Consider the following 23,594-nt stretch of genomic DNA (forward strand, 5'->3'; position numbering starts at 1 on the left):
CCAGTACAATGAAGCTGGTTCAGCACTAACACCATTCTCTCATCATTCATTTATAAATTTTCTTTTCTTCTTTTCTTTTCTTTTTGAGATGGAGTCTCGCTGGAGTGCAGTGGTGTGATCTTGGCTCACTGCAACCTCTGCCTCCTGGGTTCAAGCAATTCTCCTGCCTCAGCCTCCCGAGTAGCTGGGATTACAGACTCCTGACACCACACCCAGCTGATTTTTGTATTTTTAGTAGAGACGGATTTCGCCACATTGGCCAGGCTGGTCTTGAACTCCTGGCCTCAAGCGATCCACCCGCCTTGGCCTCCCAAAGTGCTGGGATAACAGGCATGAGCCACCATGCCCTGCCTCATCATTTGTTTTCATTCCCACCCTGCCCACTTCCAAGATATTAACTGCCAAGGGTACCAGCTTGGAAGGCCAAAGGTGGGACTCTCCTTCTATCCCTGCCATGAACCAGCTATGGGGCCTTAAGCATATCACACTCTGGGCCCTGGTCTCCTCATCTGCACAGTAGGAGCTTAGGGCAGATGATCTGGAAAAGCTACTATCCAGGTCTTCAAATCTGCAAGTCTATCTGGGAAACATATAGCAGCCATACCCCATGTCTGCCCCACACTCCTCATTTCCACAATTGAGACTGAAGCTAAACAAAACACTGGACATCAGCTCCAGTTTGATTCGTTTATTGACAAATCAAATGAAAAAAATTCACTTAAAAGAAGGGTATGTGATCACAAATGTAGCTAACAGGGGAAACGCATACAGCACCAGGGAGGGAGAGTGAGGCTGGACATACCATCACAGAGAGGAGGAAGAGAAAGAATGGCACGGGGAGCAGAGGAAAGAGAGCACCTGCCAAAAATCCCACACTTTCCACTTCTCAGCTATCACTCAATCATTTTTCTGGACAGGGTTAACAGCTAGAAATGGTTTAAGGGCAACATCCAGGTAGTTTGTCTGGAAGATCAGGGAGATGAGGAGTTGCAGGGAATGTGGGTGTAGGATTTTGAAGGATTCTCCAGCTTGAACCTATTGCCAGAACCCTTTTCATGGTGAACTGGGGGTCAGGAAGCTTAGTCCTGGTCTCAGCTCAGCCATGAACTCGCTGTGTGACTTTGGGTGAATCACTTTCCCTCTGTGATCCTCTCTCCTCTGCTGTAAAACAAGTCGGCAAGTTCCGTACTGGCTCTAGCACTCTGCAACACCAAGCCTTCTGGCAACCTGGGCTAGACCAGGAGACTGGCTCAGCTTCCAGAGAAATGAAACTACTCAGAAGGCCAGCCAGAGTGACGTGGCACTGGCCTTCATGTGGAGCCCACTTCTTTGGCAGTGGCAGCAATTCAGAGGGTGAGTGTACACACACACACACCTGCGAGGAACTCACTCTCACTGCAAGGGTGCTCTCTGCAAAGAATGGCTGTGAGGGAGCCTGGGTTTTGCTCTACACAGAAAGCAGGTCCACATGACTGGGGGGTGATACAGATGAAGCAATCACACAATCTGTAGGGTCTGAGATGCAGGATACAGTGGAGGTGGAAGGAGCAGAGGGCTGTGGGCTTTGGGATGGGATTGGGAGAGGTTAGGAGGTAGAGCCACGCCAGCACTTCGCCGTGTGCCACTCTCATTGCAGACGCCCTCCTCGCTTAAAACAGAGGCCGGGGCCCCTGGGTCTAACAGAAGCAGCTCTTCAGGTAGAGTTGCCACACTTGGCATCAATATCCTTGATTCCTGTGGGGTCAACACCATCAAAGCAGGGGTCAGGAATTGTCTCCATTGGCTGGAGTCAAATGAGGTAGGCCAACTCATTTCCCTCTTGCCCTTCCCGTGCTGACAAGCCGGTGGCTTGTGGCTGGCCATTCTCCCACTCCATGACACTGTCCTCGAGGCCTGGGAAGATGGCCAGCCCTGCCCTAACAGCTGAGCAGGCCACACTTGGCTTAAGAAAGCTGTGAGGCTAGGAGGCAGTGGCCTCCCCACAGCCTGCCCAGGTTTATGTCAGCTGTGACAGCTTTAAGGGCAAAGGGTCCCCAAAAGAACAGGTTGGAGGGAGGAGCCCTCATTTGGGGTTTCTGTATGGGAAAGGGCTGTGGTTCCAATTCTGAGGCCCACAGTCACAGTTTCATGGCCAAGATAATAAGATTCTGGGGTGAGTGTGTGTGCACACCACCACACACCGACATGTGAAGGGGAAAGAGGATACTTGGGGAAAAGACACAGAGCCTGGTATATCCTAGAGGAGCACTCTACTTCCCAGTGTAAAACTGCCAGGGACTCATATCTGACAGCCTTTGGCAAATTCTCCAAGTACCCCAAACTAGGGATGTTTCCATGGGGATGTTGGTCCCTAGTTCAAGGCAATTCAGCAAAGCTTTACGAAGCAACTTCTCTACAAAAGGCACAACTGAGGGCTCCCAGTGGACTGAGAGAACTGCTGGGACGGGGGAGGCCTAGCAGCAGAAACCCAGGGCCCTGGGGCAGGGGCACCCCCACTGTTCCCACTCACTGCTCCAAGACCTTGAAGGACAGGGGGGTGCCACTCTTGGCAAAGGCCTTCATCAGACTGCTGGGATAGATGCACCCCAGCTTCTCTGGGGTTGGGAAGCCCCATATCCTATAGAGTGACAGGCTTAGACGGTCCCCAATATAGAAGGGACCCACCCATTTGGCACTGCTGCCATTCCTGGGGAGGGACAGCAAAAGCACCTGGTCACCCACATTCCACTCCTTCTCCTGGCTCTCCCGCTTGAAACGCCTGTTCTCGGCCTTTTCACTTGCCTTGTCAGCCACCCTCCAATGGAGCTCCAGCAGCTCCCCTATCAGCTGTAGCAGGAAGACGTCCATCTTGAGCCCTTCAATGTTTGCAGAGCTCATCTCCCACCACAGGGGCTCTGTGAGCCTTGACTCACCCCCAGTCAGGACCTTGAATGGTGTGGCGTCGGTGGAGGAGGCCCTAAAGGCCAGGTGCAGCAAGGGCAGGGAGGCCGCCCACTTCTTCCCATGCAGGAAGATGAACTCCTTGAGGGCCCTCTTGAATTCCCAGTAGGCTCCTGAGCTCGTCAGGCAGGGGAACTGGAGGTCCCTACTCAGGGAGGCTACTTGGGCTCCCAGGGCCAGCCCACAGCTCACAAGGACATGCCGGGCAAATTGGGGCCCCTGGGCTGCCTCCAGCCTCACAGGAACACCCCACCTTGCAAACACATGCTGAAGCAGCACCTGGGCCACAGCCGTGTGTGTGTAGGGCTTCAGGGGGAATGCCTCCACCCACCTGGTGTTCGGGTCCGCCACAATAAGCACATGCTTATGGCCCTCCTCACTTATGGTGACCGGGCCCACCACCTCGATCTGCAGGTTCGACCAGGGGGCAGTCGACCTGAGTGGCCATGGAGACTCAATAACCTTCAACTCGCTGCCTATGAGATTTCGAGGGATGCAGAACAAGCAGCTCCTGCAGTAATCTCTCACATGCTCCTGCATCCCGGGCCACCACCCCAGCAAACGCAACTTCTTGTAGGTCTCTTCAGGCCTCTGGTGGGCCCCCAAGGGAATGTCATGCACAGAGAAAATCAGATCCCTCCGGAGTTGCGTCGGGACTACCCAGACCCTGGGCTTCTTATCTCCCTTGAACATAAGCAGGCCACTCTCCTTGTCGAGGCTGAGTGAGTTAAAGGCAGAACTAAACGGTGAGGAGCCGGACAGTTTCTGCCCAGCCTGCAGCCTGGCAATGATATCGGCCAGGGTGCTGTCGCTCAGCTGTAATGCCAGCAAATTGGGCCTCTTGCCCATGGCATGGGGAGTCACTGTAGGGGCTGGCACATCCTTTGGCAAACTCCACCACTGCCCACCCCCCTGGGCACCCTGCTTGGCCAGGGTGTCCACTGTCACAGCAAACAGAGAGCCCCGGTAGGAGGTTCGGTAGATAAACGGAAGGGATGAGAGGCCAGAGGTGAGGGATATAATGTAGGAGAGCAGGCTTGGGTGAGGGAGTGGAGCCCCATCGGAGGACAGAAAGCCCCGAGCCCTCCAAAGGGGCAGGAGCTCCCACAGAAGGCTGAAGATCCAGTTGCAGTGAGTGAGGAAAACCACTGGGAGTGGGGACTGGCCAAAGCGCTCCAGGCCACAGGCCACAGCTGCCAGGTGGGCATAGGTTGGTGTGTAAGGGGAGCAGGAGAAGGAAAGGGAGACAGGGGGACTGGTGGGCGATAGAACATAGAGACCAAAGCCAGCACACCACTCATCCTCCCGGTAGAAGCAGTAGCCCGACATGTGGATGCAGACAAACGTGGACAGATCAGAGAAAGGCGGCAGAACCTGGAAGAAGCGAGGCATGGAGGCCGCAGGGGTCAGCAGGCGGTTCTCCCCCAGCAGGCCCTGGAGGAGAGCCAATTCCAGGGCCCTCTTGCCTTTGTCCTGAACCAAGAGGGACCATCGGATCAACCAAGCTTTGGAAAACCTGCGGCCCTCCCGCACCTCAGGGTCCACCATGGTCCGGGAGGCATAGGAAAGGTCCAAGACCACGGGGGTGTCTCCGATGCAGCGGGAAAAATGCTTGAGGGCCCAGGCCACGGCATAGGGGCTGTCTCCCCCTGACTGGGGGCCCTGGCTCTCCTCGTCAGGGAGGAGGGGTTTTGAGGTATAGGCTATGGGGTGCTTCCTCCCTGAGTGCTCCTGATGGAGGATGGCCGTCAGGGCCACATGGCTCACGGTCACCTCCAGGCGGAAGGGCAGCTGGGAGTTGGGGGCCGTCAGGCAGAGGGCAGACACCAGGGCTCGCTTCAGGGCCAGGAAGGCCTCCTCATGCTCCTGGTCCCACTGCCAGTCAGGCTTCTGCTTGAGGAGGCTGTGCAGGGGGCCCACAAGGGCTTCATAGTCAGGGATGGCATCCCTGTGGGAGTCCATGAAGCCCACGAAGAAGGAGAGTGCGGTGAAGTTGCTGGGGATGGTGAGCTGGGCCAGGTGGGCAAGAACCTGCTGGCAGGGAGCCTGTCCATCCCAGGGGATGCCCAGGTAGGGAGAAGCTGCCCCCGGCAGAAGGTCAATGTCCAGGGCCCCATCGGGGGGATCATGAAGGCTGAGGCACCGCAGGATCTCCTCTGAAAGGGACGGGCACTCCACCCTGAACACTGATGCCAGTGAAGAGTCAAGGTCGTCTTCCTCAGCCGCCTTCTGCATGCCCCGCCCCTGTCTCTGCTCCTCATCCTGCCTCTCCTCCTTCTCTTCCCTGACTTCTTCCATATTCGGCGGACTCTCCAGGGGCCCAGAGTCAGCGTCCTCACTCAGCTCAGTGACACTGGCTGAGCTGGGAGGAAGGGTCTTCCACACCTTCAGGAAGTTGCCAATGTCAGTGTCCAACCTACACCAAAACAGATGGAAGAGGGAAGGCAGCCCCATTCCGAGCAATCCTCCAAAGGGAAAGCACCTCTGTGGAAACCCCATTCCAAAGTGTCCTGAGGCTGGGCCAAGTGCCAACAACTTGCATGGCATAGGCACAATTGGGCCCCTGCCTATAAACACTTCCTCTACCCCCTGCATGGGCCAGACCCCCAATATTAGAAGTTCATCTGTGCCTTAAAGGCTCATCCAATCAAAACTTCACTGACCAAGTAACATTTAAACTAGCTGTAAGCCAACGGTTTGATAAGAGATGACTGGTGGCTTCCAGCCTAACCCAGGATGAGCAATCCTGGAAAAGGCAGGGGAGCGGAGGGGTCACCAAAGCAAAGGAGAGCCTGACAAGGGACTTGTGAGGACACAGCAGACAAACCTCATCCACATCACTTTTTCCAAACTGGCAAGGTGAGACTGGGGGATCTGGCCCCAGGAAGCAGTGCTCTGCCCAGAAGATTCTGACCAAGGTCCCCTGCCGGCCCTAGGGAACTGGCAGGTGGGCAGCCGAGGATCCAAGTTACTGCAAACCAGTTCTGCTGGCATCAGCAACGTGACCTTGGAAAAGTCACTTGAGTCACAGATTCCTCATCTATAAAATGAGGACAGTGGTCATTTACGTATAACTCAAGTTGTGAGGATTGAATGAGATAATAAACATAGAAAAAATCCTACTTGGTGAATATTCTAGATGCAGCTTCCCTTGGATACAAAGAATAAAAGCAAGGCTGTTCACTGCAGCCTTGGACCCAACAGCATATAATGGAAGTGACCAAATGGCCCTCAACAAGGAAACAGAAAAATCTATTGGGTACTCATGTAATGGAATACTATATGACCATTAAACAGAGCTACATGAATTAGCATAGGATACATCTGAAAAAACTAATAAATCATTGAGTACAAATGCCAGTTTGGAAAGATACATATAGTATTAAAGGATGCACATAGAATGTTAAAACTACATTCTACATATGTGCTTTCATGTCTGTATTAAAACCTACTGTAAGTGGTTTATGAACACATAAACGTGGCACAAGTATAAAGACATGAAAAAGTCCGATCACTCCAATCATTATTACACACTAGATGTTGGCCAACACTAAGGGGAAGTTTCTGATCAGCCCCAGGAGGGCCTGGGAGGCTGGGGAGGCCTGACCCATTACCTGTTTGGCTTCTTCAGAAATTCATCCAAGGTGGGGCCATCACGGCCCAGGGGGTCATCAGGCACCATGAAGAGATTCCCCGCAAAGGTGAAAGGCAGCAAGCTGGGCCCAGGAGGAGAAGAGGCACAGTCACTGTGAGCCCTTGACCCACCCACACCCTGTTGTCGCCTGGCTTCTCCATGGGGCTAAGACCCACATCCTGGCAGGTGCTGGTGGGCACTACTCCAAGGCCTCTCTTCCTGCCCTAACCTCTCCCATGCCAGGGGCTGCCTGACATCCAAGGGGAAGGAATGGCTCAAGTCTCTGGGGAGCCATCTTACCGATCTTTGACCATCAGTTTCTTGGAATTATTCATCAGGATGTGAATCTGCTCATTGGTAACAATGATGCCATCTGTCTCCTCTGCCAGCTTTACCATGAACCTGCAGAGAGAGGGGAGTCACTAATGATCCAGTAACTAGCCCCTTTACTTCCTGGGTCATCTGGGAAAATGAACTTGCAGCTTCACATTGAGGTGTGTCAGACAAAGGCACTGCCCTTCCTACTCAGAAATCCAGGACCCCCCAGCCCATCCCCTCCTCTATGCGGCCGTGTGAGATCACTGATAGGGATCGAGGTCATCCAAGGGTGACTTGGATGCACACACTCCCAGCTGTATACACAAACACACACCCCTGTTATACACATAGGCACACACGTACACGTGCACAGACACAGAAACTCACATTCATCCACATTCACACATGTATTTTTACTTCTTCCGTTTTTGCATCTGTAAAACAGAGACCCCCGTCTCTACTAAAAATACAAAAAATTAGCTGGGCGTGGTGGCGGGCACCTGTAGTCCCAGCTACTCAGGAGGCTGAGGCAGGAGAATGTTGTGAACCCGGGAGGCGGAGCTTGCAGTGAGAGGAGATCGTACCATTGCACTCCAGCCTGGGCGACAGAGCGAGACTCCGTCTCAAAAAAAAAAAAAAAAAAGACAAAATACCTACCCCATGTTGCTGTGAGGATTAAACTGAAGGAGATAATGCTTTTAAGTGTCTAGGTAAGTGCCCACCACATAGCAAACACATATTCCGTTATAATGCTTCACCAATGCACAATATTCATATACATGCCAAGACATACATACATATATACACTAACACATATAAGCACACATACCTGAATAAACAAATCCACTTTTCCAAGGATCACCTCTCCTCTAAAGAGGGCTGTGACCAGTAAAGAAAGCAAAGGCTACCTACTTCTCAGTATTCCCTGAAACTTTCCATTCCTGCTCCCCAGAGCATGCTATTCCACAAGCGCCCAGCAGAGGGACTGTCCGCAGAAAAGGCATCTTCCCTCAAACCTACGCCTGAACTTAGAGGTCCTTAAAGACTAGGGAGGGGACTAGCTCTACAAGGAGGGATGCGCCAGGCTCTCTGCCCAACCCTTCCCAGGCCTGGTTGGGTGCCATGTCTTGGGAAAAGTGTGGAGAAGCAGAACTTCTCCCTGCCTGGCATGAGAGTTGACTATGTGAAACCAAGATCTCTGTCTGCCCAGCATCAACTCCAACCCAGGACCAGTGACTATGCCAGGGCCTTCCCTGCCCTAAGAGAGGTGGGGTCACAGGCTTCCCCTGAGTACAGTGGTCCTGCAGCCATGCCGAAGAGTGGGCGCTTAGGATTGACAAGCAGGCAAGCATTCGGGGTTTACGCATTCAGGGCTCTCCTTTTTCAGAGCCCTGCCCAGGGCTCCATCCACATCAGCCATGCATAGACCTCCACCAGTGCCAGGGCCCCGAGGGAGGAAAAGATTAAAGCAGTCTGGAGACATGAGCCTCAACCGAAACGGGCACCCAAAACCCTGGGGAACCTCTGATGTTCACAGGTCATGGGGGAAGAATGGCTGTTAGCTAAGGCAGACGGACTCCAGAGTCCCAAAGTCAGGAACAACTCCGGGCTTGGGGAGAGCCAACCTCCAGCCCTTTCCTCACTGTGACCATCCCTCTGCCAACAGAGGCCCGTGCTCCACCCCACCCTCTGCACGACCTGCACCCCCAACATATTTGCCTGCACTTCCCCAGAGAAGACAGGCCGGACTCCACCTGACACACCAGCCAGACCCAACTCCCTGAGCCCAGGAGGGCAGGCCTGGGGACCGGCACACCTATAATCGTAGGTGGTGATCTTCTTGCCGTTCTCCAGCTGGGAGGGCGTGATTGAAAGCATCTTGAGCGAGTGTAGCTTCGTCAGAAAGTGGCTTTCTGGGGGCAAAAGGCAGAAGACAGAAATGGTCAAGGGAGGGCTAAGTGGAAATGGTCACTCTGGAGTGGTGGAGGGTGGGGGCAGCAGGGCAGAGAGAAGAAAGCATAGTGACACTGCGGAGGTTGGGCAGGCAGCGGACACCTCACCTCTCACCCTCCGGTTCTTCTTCAGCTGCCAGGTGGGTACAAACACAGTGACCTCTCGGTGTCCCCGGTTCCAAAAAAACTGCACTGCCATGGCAATGCCTCGGCAGGAGAAGAAGTGCTGGAGGCCGTGCCTGTGGGGTTGTGGGACAAGGAAACACCCTGCCTCACCACTCCTCCCTCAGAGCCAGCCCTGGGGCAGCAAGCAGGCAATGCCAGCACCAAGGACACTAATGATGCCCTCTCCCCTTCCCTCCATACTCATTCTGTGAGCATCTACTGGGTGCGGGGCACTGCCAGAAACTCTGTGTGTGTGCACGCATGTGTGTGTGCATGTACTTGTGTGCCAGCATGTGTGTAGGGACACTGAGGGCAAGAGGAAGAAGGCAGCCCCTCCACTCAGAGCGCTCAGTTGAGAGCTTAAAGCAAACAAAAATTCCCTGGCCACCGACTGTGTGCTGGGAGTGTGCTCTGCACAGATAACTACTCTATCATGTGGCAAATTCAGTGGCATGCACGTGTTTATGCTAACACCTCTACAGCAGTAAGTGCTGTGCAGGAAGGGCAATCGCTAAGGACCAGCACGGTCAGGAAAAGCTTCACACCAGAGATCTATGCTGGGCCTTGAAGTTTGGGCTAAAAGTTTAAAAGCTGGCCTGGGAAGGGCATAGACCTTGGCAGTGGACACATCTGAGCCAAAAGGCCAGCTGGACCCCTTGCTGGCTCAGGGACCTTGGGCAGGATTTCTCACCTCTGAGCCTGTTTCAGCATCTATCAGAGAGGGAAACCAGAAACCTGCCCTTGAGGGCTGCGGTGAGGATTCCATGCACACTGCCTGGCATGCAGGAGCCATTCAACAGGGACCACTTCCCTCCCATTTCTTCCCCATGTCACCCATCAGAAGGATGGGAAGGCATGCCCACATTCTGTCCCCCTGGGATGTCCTGCCCCAGCTCCACAGCATCCCCAGCCCGCCCCGCGCCCGTCACTACTCACACCATGGCCACGCTGCTGCCATCAATGACCACTCGCCGCAACCCCTGGTTTCCAGGTTCCCCTGACAGGTTCAGCTCGAAGGGTGTATTCAGGGCCTCGTGGTACCTCTGGAAGCTGGTCACTGTGTTGTTCGCTTGCAGGTGGCGAGGCGGCTGCCTTGGGGCCCCCTCCCAAGCCCCCAGGAGCCCCTCCATCTGAAACTGGTGCTTACTGCTGAGGGCCAAGGTGCCGCTGGGCTGGGGACCCTGCCTTCCAGCCTGCCCCTGGCCCTTCGGTAAGGAGGCACTAGCCCTTGATGTAGGTTGGACCTCACTCAGAAGTTTGGCTACATCCAAGGTTGGCCCTGCATCCATGGGCACCTTCTGAGCTGCAGGCGTTTTGGGAGCCCTGGAAACTTTGGGGGTCACAGGTCCTTTGGGAGCTGCAGGTGCTTTGGAAGCTGCAGATGCTTTGGAAACTGTAGCTGCAGCCCCGGCTTGAGCTTTGGGTGTTTTGGGACCTGCAGGTGATGTTTTCGCTACAGGCATCTTCTGAGCCTGGGGAGTTTTTGGAGTTGTGGGTTCCACTTGAGCTGCCAACACTGGCTGATTCACAACTGTTTTTTGAGCTGTGGCCATCATTTGAGCTGCTGGCTTTGTAGGAGCCGAAGGCACTTTGGGAGCTGCAGGCTCTGTGTGCGCTGCCGGCATCATTTGGGATGTAGGCACTTTGGGAGCTGCAGGTGGCACTTGAGTTCTGGGGGGATTTTCAGCTTTGGGCACTGCTGCAGCCATGGGCACTTTGAGAGTTTCAGGCACTGTTTGAGCTCCAGGTACTGACTGATCTGTCAGTCCCCCTTGAGCCATGGGCTTCCCTTGCCCTGCTGGCAGGACTGGAGCGGGTCCCTCTTCCAGTCCCTTACAATCCAACTGCATACTCCCTTGATCCCCCGACTCACCTCCAGCCTGTAGTTGGGGTGTAGAGGTCAAGGGTGGCCCTATCTGTGGAAGATCCGAGCTGACTTTGTCTTTTACATCTGAGCTCCCAGGCACCACCAATAAACTCGTAACTTTTGTGGGAATCTCTGGCCTTGGGCAATTCTGCAGGGCTGCTTCTCCTCCCAGCCCCCCATCTGGTCTACCAGCTGGGCTCTCTGCACTGGGCAGAGGAGCCAGCTCCTTCTGCTTCCACTCCAGATTTAAGGGCAAAGGATTCTGCCCTGGCAGCTTCAACTGAATGGGGCCCAGAGGCCTCTGCCAGAAGGGGAAATTGAAGCATGCCTGGGACAGGAGCCAGGCCAGATGGAGAGAATGCAGCTCATTGATCCTCCAGAAGGTTGCAGCAATAGCCCCCGGCCACAATGGCCCAAAGGCTGGCCCCGGGGTCCAGGCCTTCCAGGATGGGCACACACCCAGGGCTGATACTGGAGGTTGGAAGAGGAGTTTATCTTCTATCCTCTGGACCTGTTTTTGCTTCAACAAGGCTTGTGTGTGGTTCGTGGAGTCCTGGCTGCTGGTGGCTTGCACTGGCCCTTCCTCTTGAGCACTGTCCATACCACCTTGGCTGTTGGAACCGACCCTGGAGGAAGCCCAAGTTCATTGAAAAGGTGGAAGGCCAGTTTGGTCCCAAACTACTACTATTTCTTTGGGGTAGGGGAGCAGGGGTAGGATCAGAGAAGCCAGGCTCATTCTCCAGAACTTACCGTACCAGCTGGTTTGCTGCCTCCTGCGGTGTACTCTGGGCTGGGATCAGGGACCCAGTGGCTCCCAGGCTAGATAATCTCTTTGAATTTTCTGGGACCCTGTTCTGGAGGGTCCCCATGTCCACAAAGGGTCCAGGACTCTCTCCCACAGACACCATGGCTGGGGCTTCCTTCTGCTGCTGGGAAGGGCAGATTAGAACCTCCGGATCAGAGTGGGAGTCAGAGATGCCGAAGCGGCTGAGCCACTCGATGATGTCTTCCTTGCCCGCAGCATCCCGCACCAGGCTCAGCAGCAGTTCCTGGACTGCTGGGGGCAGCTGCAGTAGGTCCCCTGCATGCTGGTCACCACGGATCCAAACCAGGGCCCCAAAGGCCCGGGTCACCTCAGCCTCCCAGATCCCCCGGGGGGTCAGCAGAGGGGCAGGGCCCCAGCGCAGTCGCCCCACCAGCTCCTCCAGCCAGTTCTGTGTCATGATGAAAGACTCAGTCAGCCCGCCCACCATCAGGGAGCCAGGGGGGCCCGGCACCAGGTAGGCCAGCGTGCTCCAGCAGAGGCAGTCCAGGAAGAGGCCTTGGGCCCCAAGGAAGGCACAGTGCAGGATCGGTGGGTAGCGAACCTCCTTCCACAGCTCCGGGTTGCACAGGCCCTTCAGGTATTCCTGGGCACAGCGGGGAGAACACAATGAAGTCAGCCCGTTAGGGGCCTGTCCTGGGATCTGCCCTTGCCACCCAAAAGGCCAGTCCCTCACTAACCATGTGGCCCCACCACTACCACCCCCCATCCATCATGAGCCAAATGACTCCACCATGGCCAGCCACTCTTTCCCTGGTCCTGCACCCTCACACACCCATTTCTTTCCAGGGAACACCAACAGAACAGGGAAGCCTGGGAGGGAGGAGGGAAAGAACCCAGGTTGCAGCTCCAACTCAACCTCAACTGATTAGGTTAATTGTGGGGCATTTATCACCTTCTCAGCATCTCAGTCTCTTCACCGAGAAAAAGGAAGATTGAACTGGATGCTCCTGAGGTCTAGTCCCAGTCTGGCATTCCTGAATAGTGTGACAGCTGGGGGGAAAGTGGCTGCACACTTCTGAGCACCCTCCATAAGCTAAGAACTGATGCAATGTGGGGCAAGTTATTAATCACACAACACGCCTGCCCCCATGCCTGCGGTTCCTCATCTGTAAAATGGGAACAGTAATAGTTCCTGCCTCATTGGGCCACTGTGAAACTTCAGTGAATTAATATGCAGAAAGTACTGAGGATGACACCTGGCACAACCTGTTCCCATTTTGCAGGCTGAGAAGAGCTGTGCAGCTTGTCCAAGGGCACATAGCTAGAGGCTCTGATACCAGAGTTTTTTCCACCTGCTCTGGCTGACCACAGTGACTACAGGGTAATCATGTGAGACTCGAGCTTCATCCCTCTCCAGAATGCCTCTAGCACAACCTGTACCCCCAATCATAGTAACTGTGTTGCCCAGAGGGGACAGAGGAGGAGATAAGCCACTGGGCCAGTGTCCAGGGGAACCCCTGCACCCGCACATACACGCAATAGCTAACCAGAAGGAAGACCTCTGGCTTTCTGGGCAGACCAAGTCCTAGAGTTCACAGAGCTCACAGGGCACACACTCGCCATCTTTAGCAGTGGCTGGGGTGGGTGAGGTTGGGGTTCCTCCACTCTGGCTGAGTTCCATCAGTGTGGTCCCATGAGCTCTCTCTCCGATCAGCCACCCCATGTAGACTTCATATGCCCCCAGGCCCCTCCACATCTCCTTTCTTTGACAGTCATCCCTCTCATCCCTCTTCCTGCTTTCCCCTGGCAGTCCCATACTCCATTTTGGATCTCCAACAGCCATCCTGAAGACCACCCAGGTGCCCCTGCTCAGTCCCTGGGCCATCCTTCCCTGCTCAGGCCTACCTGTCCCTCTTCCACCTGGCCAAGGCCACAGACCTGCAACGTCTTCCTCAGAGCCTGAAATACATGTCTAATCCCTTTTCAGTCAGTCCAAAACCAGCTCAAAACCTGATGGACATCCCAAGCTAACCCCTCCTATGCCAACCTCATCTGGTCCCACTGCCTAGCAAGGTTAAATCCGAGCAGGTGTGGGCTGTCTCAGACCTTAACAAATATTCCCCACCCCATGCACCCCCATTTCAATGACCTGAAAACAACATGAAACATGGAGAGATGTGCTGGGGAAGAAGATTATGGGAGGCTTCTTTCTCTTTCTGCAGAGAGCTTAGAATAGTTATGGTTCCAACAATTGTTCAATATTTTATTTTATTTTATTTTATTTTATTTTTTATTTTATTTTATTTTTTGAGACAGAGTCTCACTCTGTCACCCAGGCTGGAGTACAGTGGCACGATCTCGGCTCACTGCAGCCTCTGCCTCCTAGGTTCAAGCAATTCTCCTGCCTCAGCCTCCCGAGTAGCTGGGACTACAGACGTGCACCACCACACCCTGCTAATTTTTGTATTTTTAGTAGAGATGGGGTTTCGCCATGTTGGTCAGGCTGGTCTCGAACTCCTGGCCTCATGTGATCCACCCTCCTCGGCCTCCTAAAGTGCTGGGATTACAAGTGTGAGCTACTGTGCCCGGCCCGATATTTTAAAATTAAGAAATAAATAGGAACTGTGATAATTTTTAAAATAATAAATCTGAACTAATATTTAGTGAGAGCTTATCATGTGTCAGGCACTTTGCACACATTGTCTTATTTATTCCTCTCTCTGCCCTTTAAGGAAACACTATTATCCCCATTTTAGATGAGCAAGGAAGGCCATATGTCCAAGATCACACAGCTGGTAGGCTGGGATACTCAGGCACTCTAGCTCCATAGTCAGGGGTCTTCACCATGATGCCGTCTGTACTGTAGAGGGAGAGAAGATAAGGAAACAACAGGCATTTACAGCCTGAAAATACCTGAACAGCTTTTCTGCCTAAAGCCAACCCAGACCTTCTTCCTCCAAGAGGAGAAAAAGTAGAGAAGAGGCAGGAACAACTAACAACTAGGTAGAAAGATGATACGACTGAAGAGAAAGGGGCACAGAAAAAGTGCACTGTATTTGTAAGAATATATTGTCCAATACCGGCAGGTCGTTAGTCAACTTGTAAGTTAAATAAAAGCATTTATATGACCTATTTTAATACTATTCTATACTTGTCAAGGTGCTTCATTACTTAACGCCTAACTTAGGGTTCTCCTTTCTCATAAGTCAGTTATCATTCACTGTCTACCTTCCAGAACCACCCCAATTTACACTGCATGATACTCAAAAGACTCAGAAAACAACAACAAGAAACTCTGGAATTGGAAGTGAAGGGGAACATGAAAAACCAGGTTCTTTGAGGAGCAGTTAGACCTGGGAGTCCAACCACTCCCCACACACACGCACACACACACACACATTCACACACATTCACACACACTGACATTCTCACACAGACACACACACACATAGGCTTGGCAAGTACCTTCCCACTCACTGGAGGGCTGTTCTCCAGGGAGTACAAAACAAGGTCTTAGGAGTAAAGGTTGATCAGCATAATCAAAGGTGTGAGTACCACACAAAAAACATGGAGGGACTGAGGACGGCCAAAGAATGATGTATACAATGCAAGCTAAATGCAGAGAAACTCATTCTGCCCACTCAGAGATTCGCTTGGCAGCCAGACCCTGACCCTCCAGGCCAGAGAAGAGAGGCATACATTCTGGAAAACCTGGCCAGCCCAAGAGCAAAGACTTAAAGATCACAAAACAGGGTCCCTAACCGACAGCACCTGCAAATCTCTGTACAATCAAGTTCAAAATCAACAAGTCTTGCCCACAGCCTCCACTCCCAATCAGCTTTTTGTCCTTCACTCTTTATCATGCAAGGATTATCAGGCTTATGAGAAAAACTTCTAATGTGAAACACAGAGACCAAACCATACAGGGAAAAAAAAAAAAAAAAAAAGGCAACCTGAAAGAAGAGAAACTAGGTGGGGAGAAGAAAACTTCAAAAAGCTTACTGTCATTTCTCTCCTCAGAGAGATAACAGAGAATATGGTACACACTAAACAAGAATAGAATACATAAGTTTCAAATTTTATTTAAAAAGCATAGGATACTGCTTTTTAACAGACAGAATATAAGTGACTTCTAGACATTAAAAATTTGATGGCAGAAACGAAAGACCCAAGAAAAGGCTTCAAAGATAAAAATAAGGAAATCTTCAGAAAGCAGAACAAGAAGTTGAAAAAGAGGAGAAAACATAAGAAAAGTAGAGGACTTCCAGAAAGAGAGGACAGAGATGGCATAGGAGAGGAAATCATCCACTAAATATTTCCCCCACATTTCCCAGATCTGAGGAACATGAGCGTCCAGATAGAAGGCCCCCTAAGTACAACAAGAGTGCCTGACAATGGAGGAAAACAGACCCACACAAAGGGGCCTCACTGGGAGACTGCAGAACACCGGGGAAAACTGACAACTTCCAGAGAGAAAAAAACATCTGACGCAAATGACCAGGGACCAGAATAGCTTCAGGCTCCTCCAAATGGAGCACAACCCTCACATTTCTGAAGGAAAATAATTTTCCTTTTATAATTCGATATCAGCCAAGCTATCAATCAAGTATCCTTTGGCTATGCAACGTAGACATGCAACCTCAGCATTTTTCCTCCTGTAAAACCTTTCCCAGGAAGCCACTGGAGAGCAGTTTTCCAGCAAACCAAATAGGAAAGAAGCAAAGACCATCTCCAGGATGACAGTGAAGAGAAATCTCAGAATTTATTCATCCATTTGATAAATCATTCTTCACTACATGCCAGGCACTGTTTTAGGGCGACAATGGTCATTACACAGGACAACTAGTTCAGATTGGAGGGTATGACTCAAGAAACAGACATGTTGAAAGCAGGCATGTTGAAAGCAGGCATCTGCATACACTTTGCTGCTGCGCCATCTTTTTAACTTGAGGCTATAGATGGATGTGTTCCATCAACCCAAGAAAGAAAAAGTTTCAAGGTCCAGGACATGAGTATTTAGCAAAGAAAAAAGGCAAAGGATGCCAAGAACGACAGCTGTGTCAGCCTGGAAAGCAACTGACCAGACAGGAGAGATGGCGCCAAGAAAAAATGTAGAACCAAAAGAACACCTTGAACTGATAGACTGACCTTGTAGAAAACTGTACTGAGAGGCTACTGGAAGTGGCGAGAATTAACAATAGGTACAAAGAAAGGCAAATTGAAAAACAAGGAGTACTTAACCTCAATGACCTCAGTGAAACCAAAAAGTAAGAAGGAAAACAAAATCATAGTACACTTCAGTGCTTCAATGTGAACGCTATGTGCACAGGCATAATGAGGCAATGCTAAATGTAGATTTAGCAGATAATTGAAATAGAACTATCTTGAGAAGAGGGACTGGCAGGGAAAGGGAGCTAAATCCTCACATACAATAATGGGACCAAAAAAAGGTAACACCAAAAATCGATTAATTAAAAGACAACAGTGTCTACATATTCTTTTAGAAATGTGGAGATGTGTAAATGCCAGAGCAAATACTGTCAATGGGGATGGTTGTTGAAGGAGGAATTGGGAGGGCCAGGGCAGGGAACCACTGTGTGCTCTTCTAAGCCTTTTGGTAATAATTGGACTTTCCAAATGTGTATGACTTTGATAAAAGAAAATTTAAGTTTAAAGAAAAAGAAGCATTCAGTGCCCAAACACAAGTAGGTGTCCTGGTAAATGTTTAACAATCAGCTGGGGGTGGGGGGTAACCTTGATTTGTCACGTTTGCCAATTTTTGTGGCATAAATACTCCCACCATGGCTGCAAATACTCCTCCACTCGCTTGCACAGTTCCCGAAATTTTAACAGTGGGTCCATAGGAGCCAACTGCAGGCACTGACCACAACCAACTCTCACGGTACTTCTCACAGTTAGTGTGCAGCAAAGATAGTTCAACTTCCATCTGACAGCCAAGCCAGATGTCAGCAGGCCACACCCTGTCCCAGAGCTCCAGAACCCAGGCTCCAGAAGGTACTCTTGCCCACTACCACTGCCTTTAGGCTCCCCATCACCTCCCGCGGTGGTCACCTCTCTTCTCTGCCGCCCACCCCATCCTCACCTCATTGCCAAAGGGCAGAAGGGCGGAGCAGGGCTTGTCCTGGGCCTCTTCTGATCATTACTAAAACCCGCCTCCCCACTCACTGATTTCACCTCAGAGAGTCCTCCCCAGTGTTTGTTTTGCTGCCTGGGAATGTGTTTCACAGTAATGTCTTCAATGTTTTTTAATCCCACCAAACAAAACAATTTAAAGCACTCAAGTTTTACAGAGATTTTCCTGAGAAACCAACCACGTAGAAACACACTCAGGCCCTTCTCCAGATGAGCCTGTATCCTTCTCGATCCCTCCTCCCTTAGACCCCAGCAGGCCACCCTCACCGTCAGCCCTCCCAGCATCCTGCAACCTGTGGTCTCCCAGAGTCCTCTCTGCCTGTTGGCTTATGTTCAATAGGCCATTAACAAAGTGCATAATTCTGCATCCCTACAGCTGAGATTGGAGCCAGCCACACTACCTCCCTATGAGAACCACAAGAGATCCTTACACTTGGGAAATGTTCATGTGTCAGATCACTGGACCTTAGCATTTAATCCAAGACTTCCACTTTACAAACAGGGAGATCGAGACTCAGAGAGGGAAAAGGACTTGCTCAAAGTTACGCAGCTAGTTAAAAACAATAGTAGCTAACATCTATACTCTATAGCTCTCCACATTTTATGAAAGTATTGTAACATGCATGATTTCCGCAGACTGTCACAACCTCTTCATGAACCAGGTATTATTATAGTCTGTTCCACAGATGAGGGAAATGGCTCAAGAGAGGATAAATTATTTGATCTGGTCACCCAGTTAACAGGTAGCAAACCCCAGTCTCATACTCTAATCACCATACCCTTCCTATCTTGGTTGTAACTTGGTGACAGCATATCAAACCCAGATCCCCTAACCCCTGAGACAAAACTTTATCCCCCTCCAACTTTCCTTCGTCCTCCTCCAAATTGCCAACAAAGTTTCCTTTCTGCTCATTGTGTACAATATGTCAGGGAGGCCGGGCGCGGTGGCTCAAGCCTGTAATCCCAGCACTTTGGGAGGCCGAGACGGGCGGATCACGAGGTCAGCAGATCGAGACCATCCTGGCTAACATGGTGAAACCCTGTCTCTACTAAAAAATACAAAAAACTAGCCGGGCGAGGTGGCGGGCGCCTGTAGTCCCAGCTACTCGGGAGGCTGAGGCAGGAGAATGGCGTAAACCCGGGAGGCGGAGCTTGCAGTGAGCTGAGATCCGGCCACTGCACTCCAGCCTGGGCGACAGAGCGAGACTCCGTCTCAAAAAATATATATATATATATATGTCAGGGAGCTACCCAGAATCCCCACATGCTGGGTTCCCACTTTTCAACAATGCCTTTCCCAAAGGGAAGACAAAGGGAAATGGAGGAACAGGGCTAGGAATCAAGGGAGCCACTGATTCCATTACCAGGGCCTACAGTGGGAGCCTGAGGTGTGAGATCTGTGGCCTGAAGAACCCTGAAGCAGCAGAGGGAGAGGGAGCAGGTAGGCCTGGAGAAGCCAATCCAGGATTTGAGCAAGGAGGGAGGTGTGGAGCACCTCCGAAAGTGTGAGTCCTGACCCGGAACAGTGGTTCATGCCTGTAATCCCAGCACTTTGGGAGGCCAAGACGGGTGGATCACCTAAGGTCAGGAGTTCAAGACCAGCCTGGTCAACATGGTGAAACCTCATCTCTACTAAAATACAAAACTTAGCTGGGGATGGTGGCAGATGCCTGTAATCCCAGCTACTCGGGAGGCTGAGGCAGGAGAATCACTTGAACACGAGAGGTGGAGGTAGAGGTTGCAGTGAGCTAAGACCACATCATTGCACTCCAGCCTGAGCAACAGAGTGAAACTCCATCTCAAAAAAAAAGAGAAAGAAAGAAAGAAAGAAAGAAAGAAAGAAAGAAAGAAAGAAAGAAAGAAAGAAAGAAAGAAGGAAGGAAAGAAAGAGAAAAAGAAAGTGCGAGTCCCCTAAGAGGGTGAGCTGCTGCCTTTCAAAGTAACAAAAAGATTAAGAACCCAAAGAACCCAAAACACTCCTCTTGTTAGCGTACCCTACCCAGGCTTCTGAAACATCTTCCTCTCAAGGCCTCCTGCACATCTGTTCTCTGGAAAGACACCCACCCGGAACTTCCCTCTCCTAGCACCTCTGTCAAAATTGGAAAAACTGCTGACCCAGCAGCTGCACAGGGGGGTTGAGGGAGGAACTTCCCAGCCTGCATGCCTACCAGCCTGGCTGGCCGAGTTCTGGGCCTGTCTACCCAAGGCCTTGACCAATTAAGTAGGTGTGTGTGTTGAAGGGGAAGGTGGTGGTGGTCTGGGGCAGAGGGAGACTGTCGAATTTCCACAAAGAAGTAAGATAAAGGAATCTAAGGGAAGAGGTAAACCTTGGGGGACAGGGGAATCTAACAGGCCCAAGGGGAGGAAAAGCTTGTGAGAGAAGCCAGGGAGATTGCAAGAGAGGTGTGCTGTGATCTGGCCTGTCCAAGGTCCAGCCCCACATAGCAAGCCCTTTCATCTGAAAGCCCACAGCCCTCCTCCCACATTCCCAGCCCTTGGAGATGGGTGGGAATCTGGGAAGAGGGCTGCACGCCACTCAGAACCCCTGCAAGAGGCTGAGTGGCATCAAGAGTGTGGGGTAAGGAGCCCAGAGCCCTGGCTTCTGGTCCAACCCCCACCACCTCACCTACCTGACTCTGAGCACTCAGCCAGGCCCCTTACCCTCTCTGGCCACCAGTACCTCATCTGTAAAATGCCAGTATCACTCTAGAAGGATCTCTAAAGGCCCCTCCAGTCCTAATACTCAGAGGCTCCAAGGGGCCGCCCAGGATTTAAGGAGACTTAAGAGGAGACAGAAGGACCTGGGCCTTTCAGTCCTGGTGGAGAACAAAGAGGTGTGTTGCAGAGGCCACAGAAATACAGCGCCTTGAGTTGCTGCCCAGATGGAAAAGTGGGGCTGCGGATGCTGGGGCCCTAGCCAGGGAAGTCTCATGGGGGGACACACACCGAGGAGGTGCTCTCAGTGCACTTGAGGGACAGAGGTGACACGTAGGGAAGGGGTGGGGCAGGAAAGGAAGGAACCAGAGGGAAAGAGAGGGCATGGAAGGAGCGCAGGCTGATCTGGCGAGGCAGGAGGAAGGCCCAGTACCTGCCCGCCACACTGCCAAATCCAGGCGGGGGCAGGGTGGGTGGTGCCTCTGAGGACCACCATTTCCCCCAGGGGAAGGGGAGAGAGTGATCTGGCTGGAAGAGATGGGTGGGGGTGGGGAGAAGCTGTTTACCTTGGCTTTGCCCATGTTCTCTCGGGGCCCCTCGAGCTGTAGCCAGAAGTAGGGGGTGTCCGGGCGGCTCTGGAAGGCGTTCAGCTTGACCCTAAAGATGCGCTGCACTTGCAGCCGCTGCCGCTGCACCCGAGGCTTCGATTTTGTCTGCACCATGAACCATTCCTGCGCCGGAGGATCGCCCCCCGACAGGAGCATGGCTGCCCCGCCTGCTCCTGGAACGAAGGAGAAGATAGTGTCACCCTGGTCTCGGCGCCGCAGGCGCCCCAGCCCCCAGCCCCAGGCGCCTAAGCCACGCCCCCTCCTCCCGCGGCGCGCCCCCCGCACGGCCTCCTTCCTCCAGGCTGCCGGACCCACCCGGCACGGCTCGGGCGCCCGCCCTCTGGAGCTTGGTCCCCTTCGACCGCCGCTCCCGCGTCGAGCTCTTCCTGCCCGGGGTTGTAGGAGGGGTGGGACCGGTCGGGCTCCTGCCGCCCTTTCCTCCGCCCCCAGCCTTCCCCCTCCAGCACTCCGCCAGCCCCTCCTGGATCAACTCTGTCTGCGTCTGCTGGATAGCTTAAAGGGGCGCGGAGAAGAGGGAGGGGGAGCCGGGGCGGGGAGGAGGGGGCGGGGAGGGTCCCGGAGGCCTCTGCCTTCCACCCAAGTTTTGGGCCCACAGCCAGAATCCAGGGTTCAAAGTTAGTTTCCTTCCACGTTCCCCTCTTGCTAGTGGAAGGACGGGGAAAGAGGAAGGAGGGGAAGATTGGTTTCCGGGACCCTTTTTTGAGATTTGGAACAGGGATCTCTCCCTTTTACCCTCACCTTTCCCCCCGAACCCCTAATCGCCTCTCCCAGGCGTCCCAAGAGAACGGGGACCTCGGCCACTTCTTCCCTGGGAGGAAAGGGTTAAGGTAGAGTAGGGTGGGGAGCCCAGGGAGGCCGGGGCCTAAGGAAACTCTGGGCTGGAGACCAAGCAGGAAGGAAAGGGTAACAGCACTGACTCCCCACCCCCCACTGAAGTCTAGGGACAGCCTGGAGCTGGCGGGCAGCCCAGACCCTCCTGAAGCCCCCCAGGGCTGGAGGGGCGGGAAAGCTGCCAGAGTTTTCAGACTTGAGTTGTTTATGAAAGCCCTTTTTAGCACGTTTGAGTTATGCTGTGAGGGGAAGGAGATAGAGGGTCCAGGCAGTAATGTAACCTCCGAGGTCTCCTGCAACACCTGACCAGCCAGCCAATTGGCATGAGTGCTCTGGGACTAGCCCTGGGCTAGGGGGCCACCTTCAACACCCAGGCTCTGGTCACATCCCCAGCACAAAGAACACCTTATACAGCCCTGGGCCTGAACAGAACCTGGCCCTCTGGAGGGCAGGGCCTATGTCTCGGCCTCAGTGACCTTATTTTCCAGATTAAAACGAAGAGCCACAGTCTGATAGACACAAGTATACCTATGGGGTCAAAAGGCATCAGACTTTAAATTAGGCCTGCCCTGGAACATCTGGGCTGCAGGGTCATCATATGTTTGTGTGCAGGCAAGGGACCAGGAGCACCCCACTGCAAGGAAGGGGCCCAGCTGGGGGCAGGGAGGGGCTCATGCTACTCCTGGTCTCACTGGACCACGCTTCATCCCACACACCTGATTCTTCTCCCTAGATTGGAATCCAGAAAAGGAAAAAGTCATCTGTGTTACTTCTGGCTCCAAAGCCTTCTACTCTATCCTGCCTGGTCCCCCTGTCCTGCCCCTCTACAGTACCTTGAAGCAGAAGGCCTTTGGGGTGAATCTCCATCTCTGGCCCTCTTTCCACCTCTGACTGCTCTCCTTTTATCAAAAGAGGCTCCTGCCTGATTGTGCTTCAGTTTCTGTTACAAAGCAAGATGAGAGTTACATACCCCTGTTCCCTGCACTTTCCCTGAATGAATACTTAACTCTTGTTGCCCTCCTCTATCTGATCGTGAACCCCAAGCATGGTGGCCATCTTCATGGAGAACTCCGGGGTTTAATTCTATGTTTAAAGAGGCCATGTTGAGGGTCAGAAGAGGTCAAGCTTAGGAGTCAAGTTATGTATAAATGGACAAAAGCAGACAATTTATTTAAACTCTTGCATCCCTATTTCCTTAACTCATGAAAACTGGGATGATAATACATACAGCAGAGGGTAGAAATCAGACCACACAGGTAAAGCGCCAGGCACAGTGCCTGACACAGAGTAGATACCCAATATATGTTAGTTCCCCCTTTCAAGAGCTTATCTCTTCTCCCCAACCTCAGTTCTGGCCAATGTGTCACCACACCTTCGTAGAAATCCTCTCCTCACCCTTCCTACTAACCCATCCCCCAGCTCCTGCCTCTCCTGGAGGTAGAGATTTGGTTAGGTAGCCTGATTTTAATCCCAGCTACGCTCAGTTCTGGATGAGTTAATGAGTTAATGTGGATTCAGGCAGGTCACTAAGTCCCTTGAACTCTCTGGGCTTCCTCATCTAAATTCACTCATAGGACCAAATTCATTCGCTCATTCAACAAATTTAACACGTATTCACTGAGTATCTACTATGAGCCATGCCCTAAGAGTATGGCATTGAGTAAGATGGAGATCTCCCTGCCCC

At 52.4% G+C, this 23,594-nt stretch overlaps 1 protein-coding gene across 2 annotated transcripts; it reads right to left on the reverse strand.

Annotated features, from left to right (window-relative positions):
- Positions 1-673: 673 nt before the first annotated feature.
- Positions 674-21,479, reverse strand: LOC105477876 (NYN domain and retroviral integrase containing). Of its 2 annotated transcripts, none has more exons than XM_011734754.2 (9): positions 21,374-21,479; positions 21,017-21,231; positions 11,627-12,285; positions 9,946-11,502; positions 8,953-9,083; positions 8,709-8,805; positions 6,875-6,976; positions 6,555-6,656; positions 674-5,356 (listed from the first exon to the last, which is right to left on the reverse strand). In XM_011734754.2, exons 2-9 carry the CDS (start codon positions 21,212-21,214, stop codon positions 2,506-2,508), a joined length of 5,697 nt encoding a protein of 1,898 aa, XP_011733056.2. In that variant the 5' UTR covers positions 21,215-21,231; positions 21,374-21,479; the 3' UTR covers positions 674-2,505. The 2 variants fall into 2 exon arrangements, with proteins under 2 accessions (XP_011733056.2, XP_011733057.2); XM_011734755.3 differs by having other exon boundaries at positions 21,017-21,225; positions 21,374-21,452.
- Between the last annotated feature and the right edge of the window lie 2,115 nt (positions 21,480-23,594).

Source organism: Macaca nemestrina, chromosome 7 (genome assembly GCF_043159975.1).
Source record: "Macaca nemestrina isolate mMacNem1 chromosome 7, mMacNem.hap1, whole genome shotgun sequence".
Lineage (NCBI taxonomy): Eukaryota > Metazoa > Chordata > Mammalia > Primates > Cercopithecidae > Macaca > Macaca nemestrina.

What these genes read in the sequence shown, in the direction of transcription:
- LOC105477876 (XM_011734754.2), bottom strand. Translation starts at nt 21,214, where the DNA reads ATGCTCCTGTCGGGGGGCGATCCTCCGGCGCAGGAATGGTTCATGGTG. An exon ending in ATCACCACCTACGATTATAG is followed by an intron (nt 6,977 to 8,708) that starts GTGTGCCGGTCC and finishes CTCTCTCTGCAG; the next exon opens with GTTCATGGTAAAGCTGGCAG. An exon ending in TTTCTGAAGAAGCCAAACAG is followed by an intron (nt 5,357 to 6,554) that starts GTAATGGGTCAG and finishes GTTTTGGTGTAG; the next exon opens with GTTGGACACTGACATTGGCA.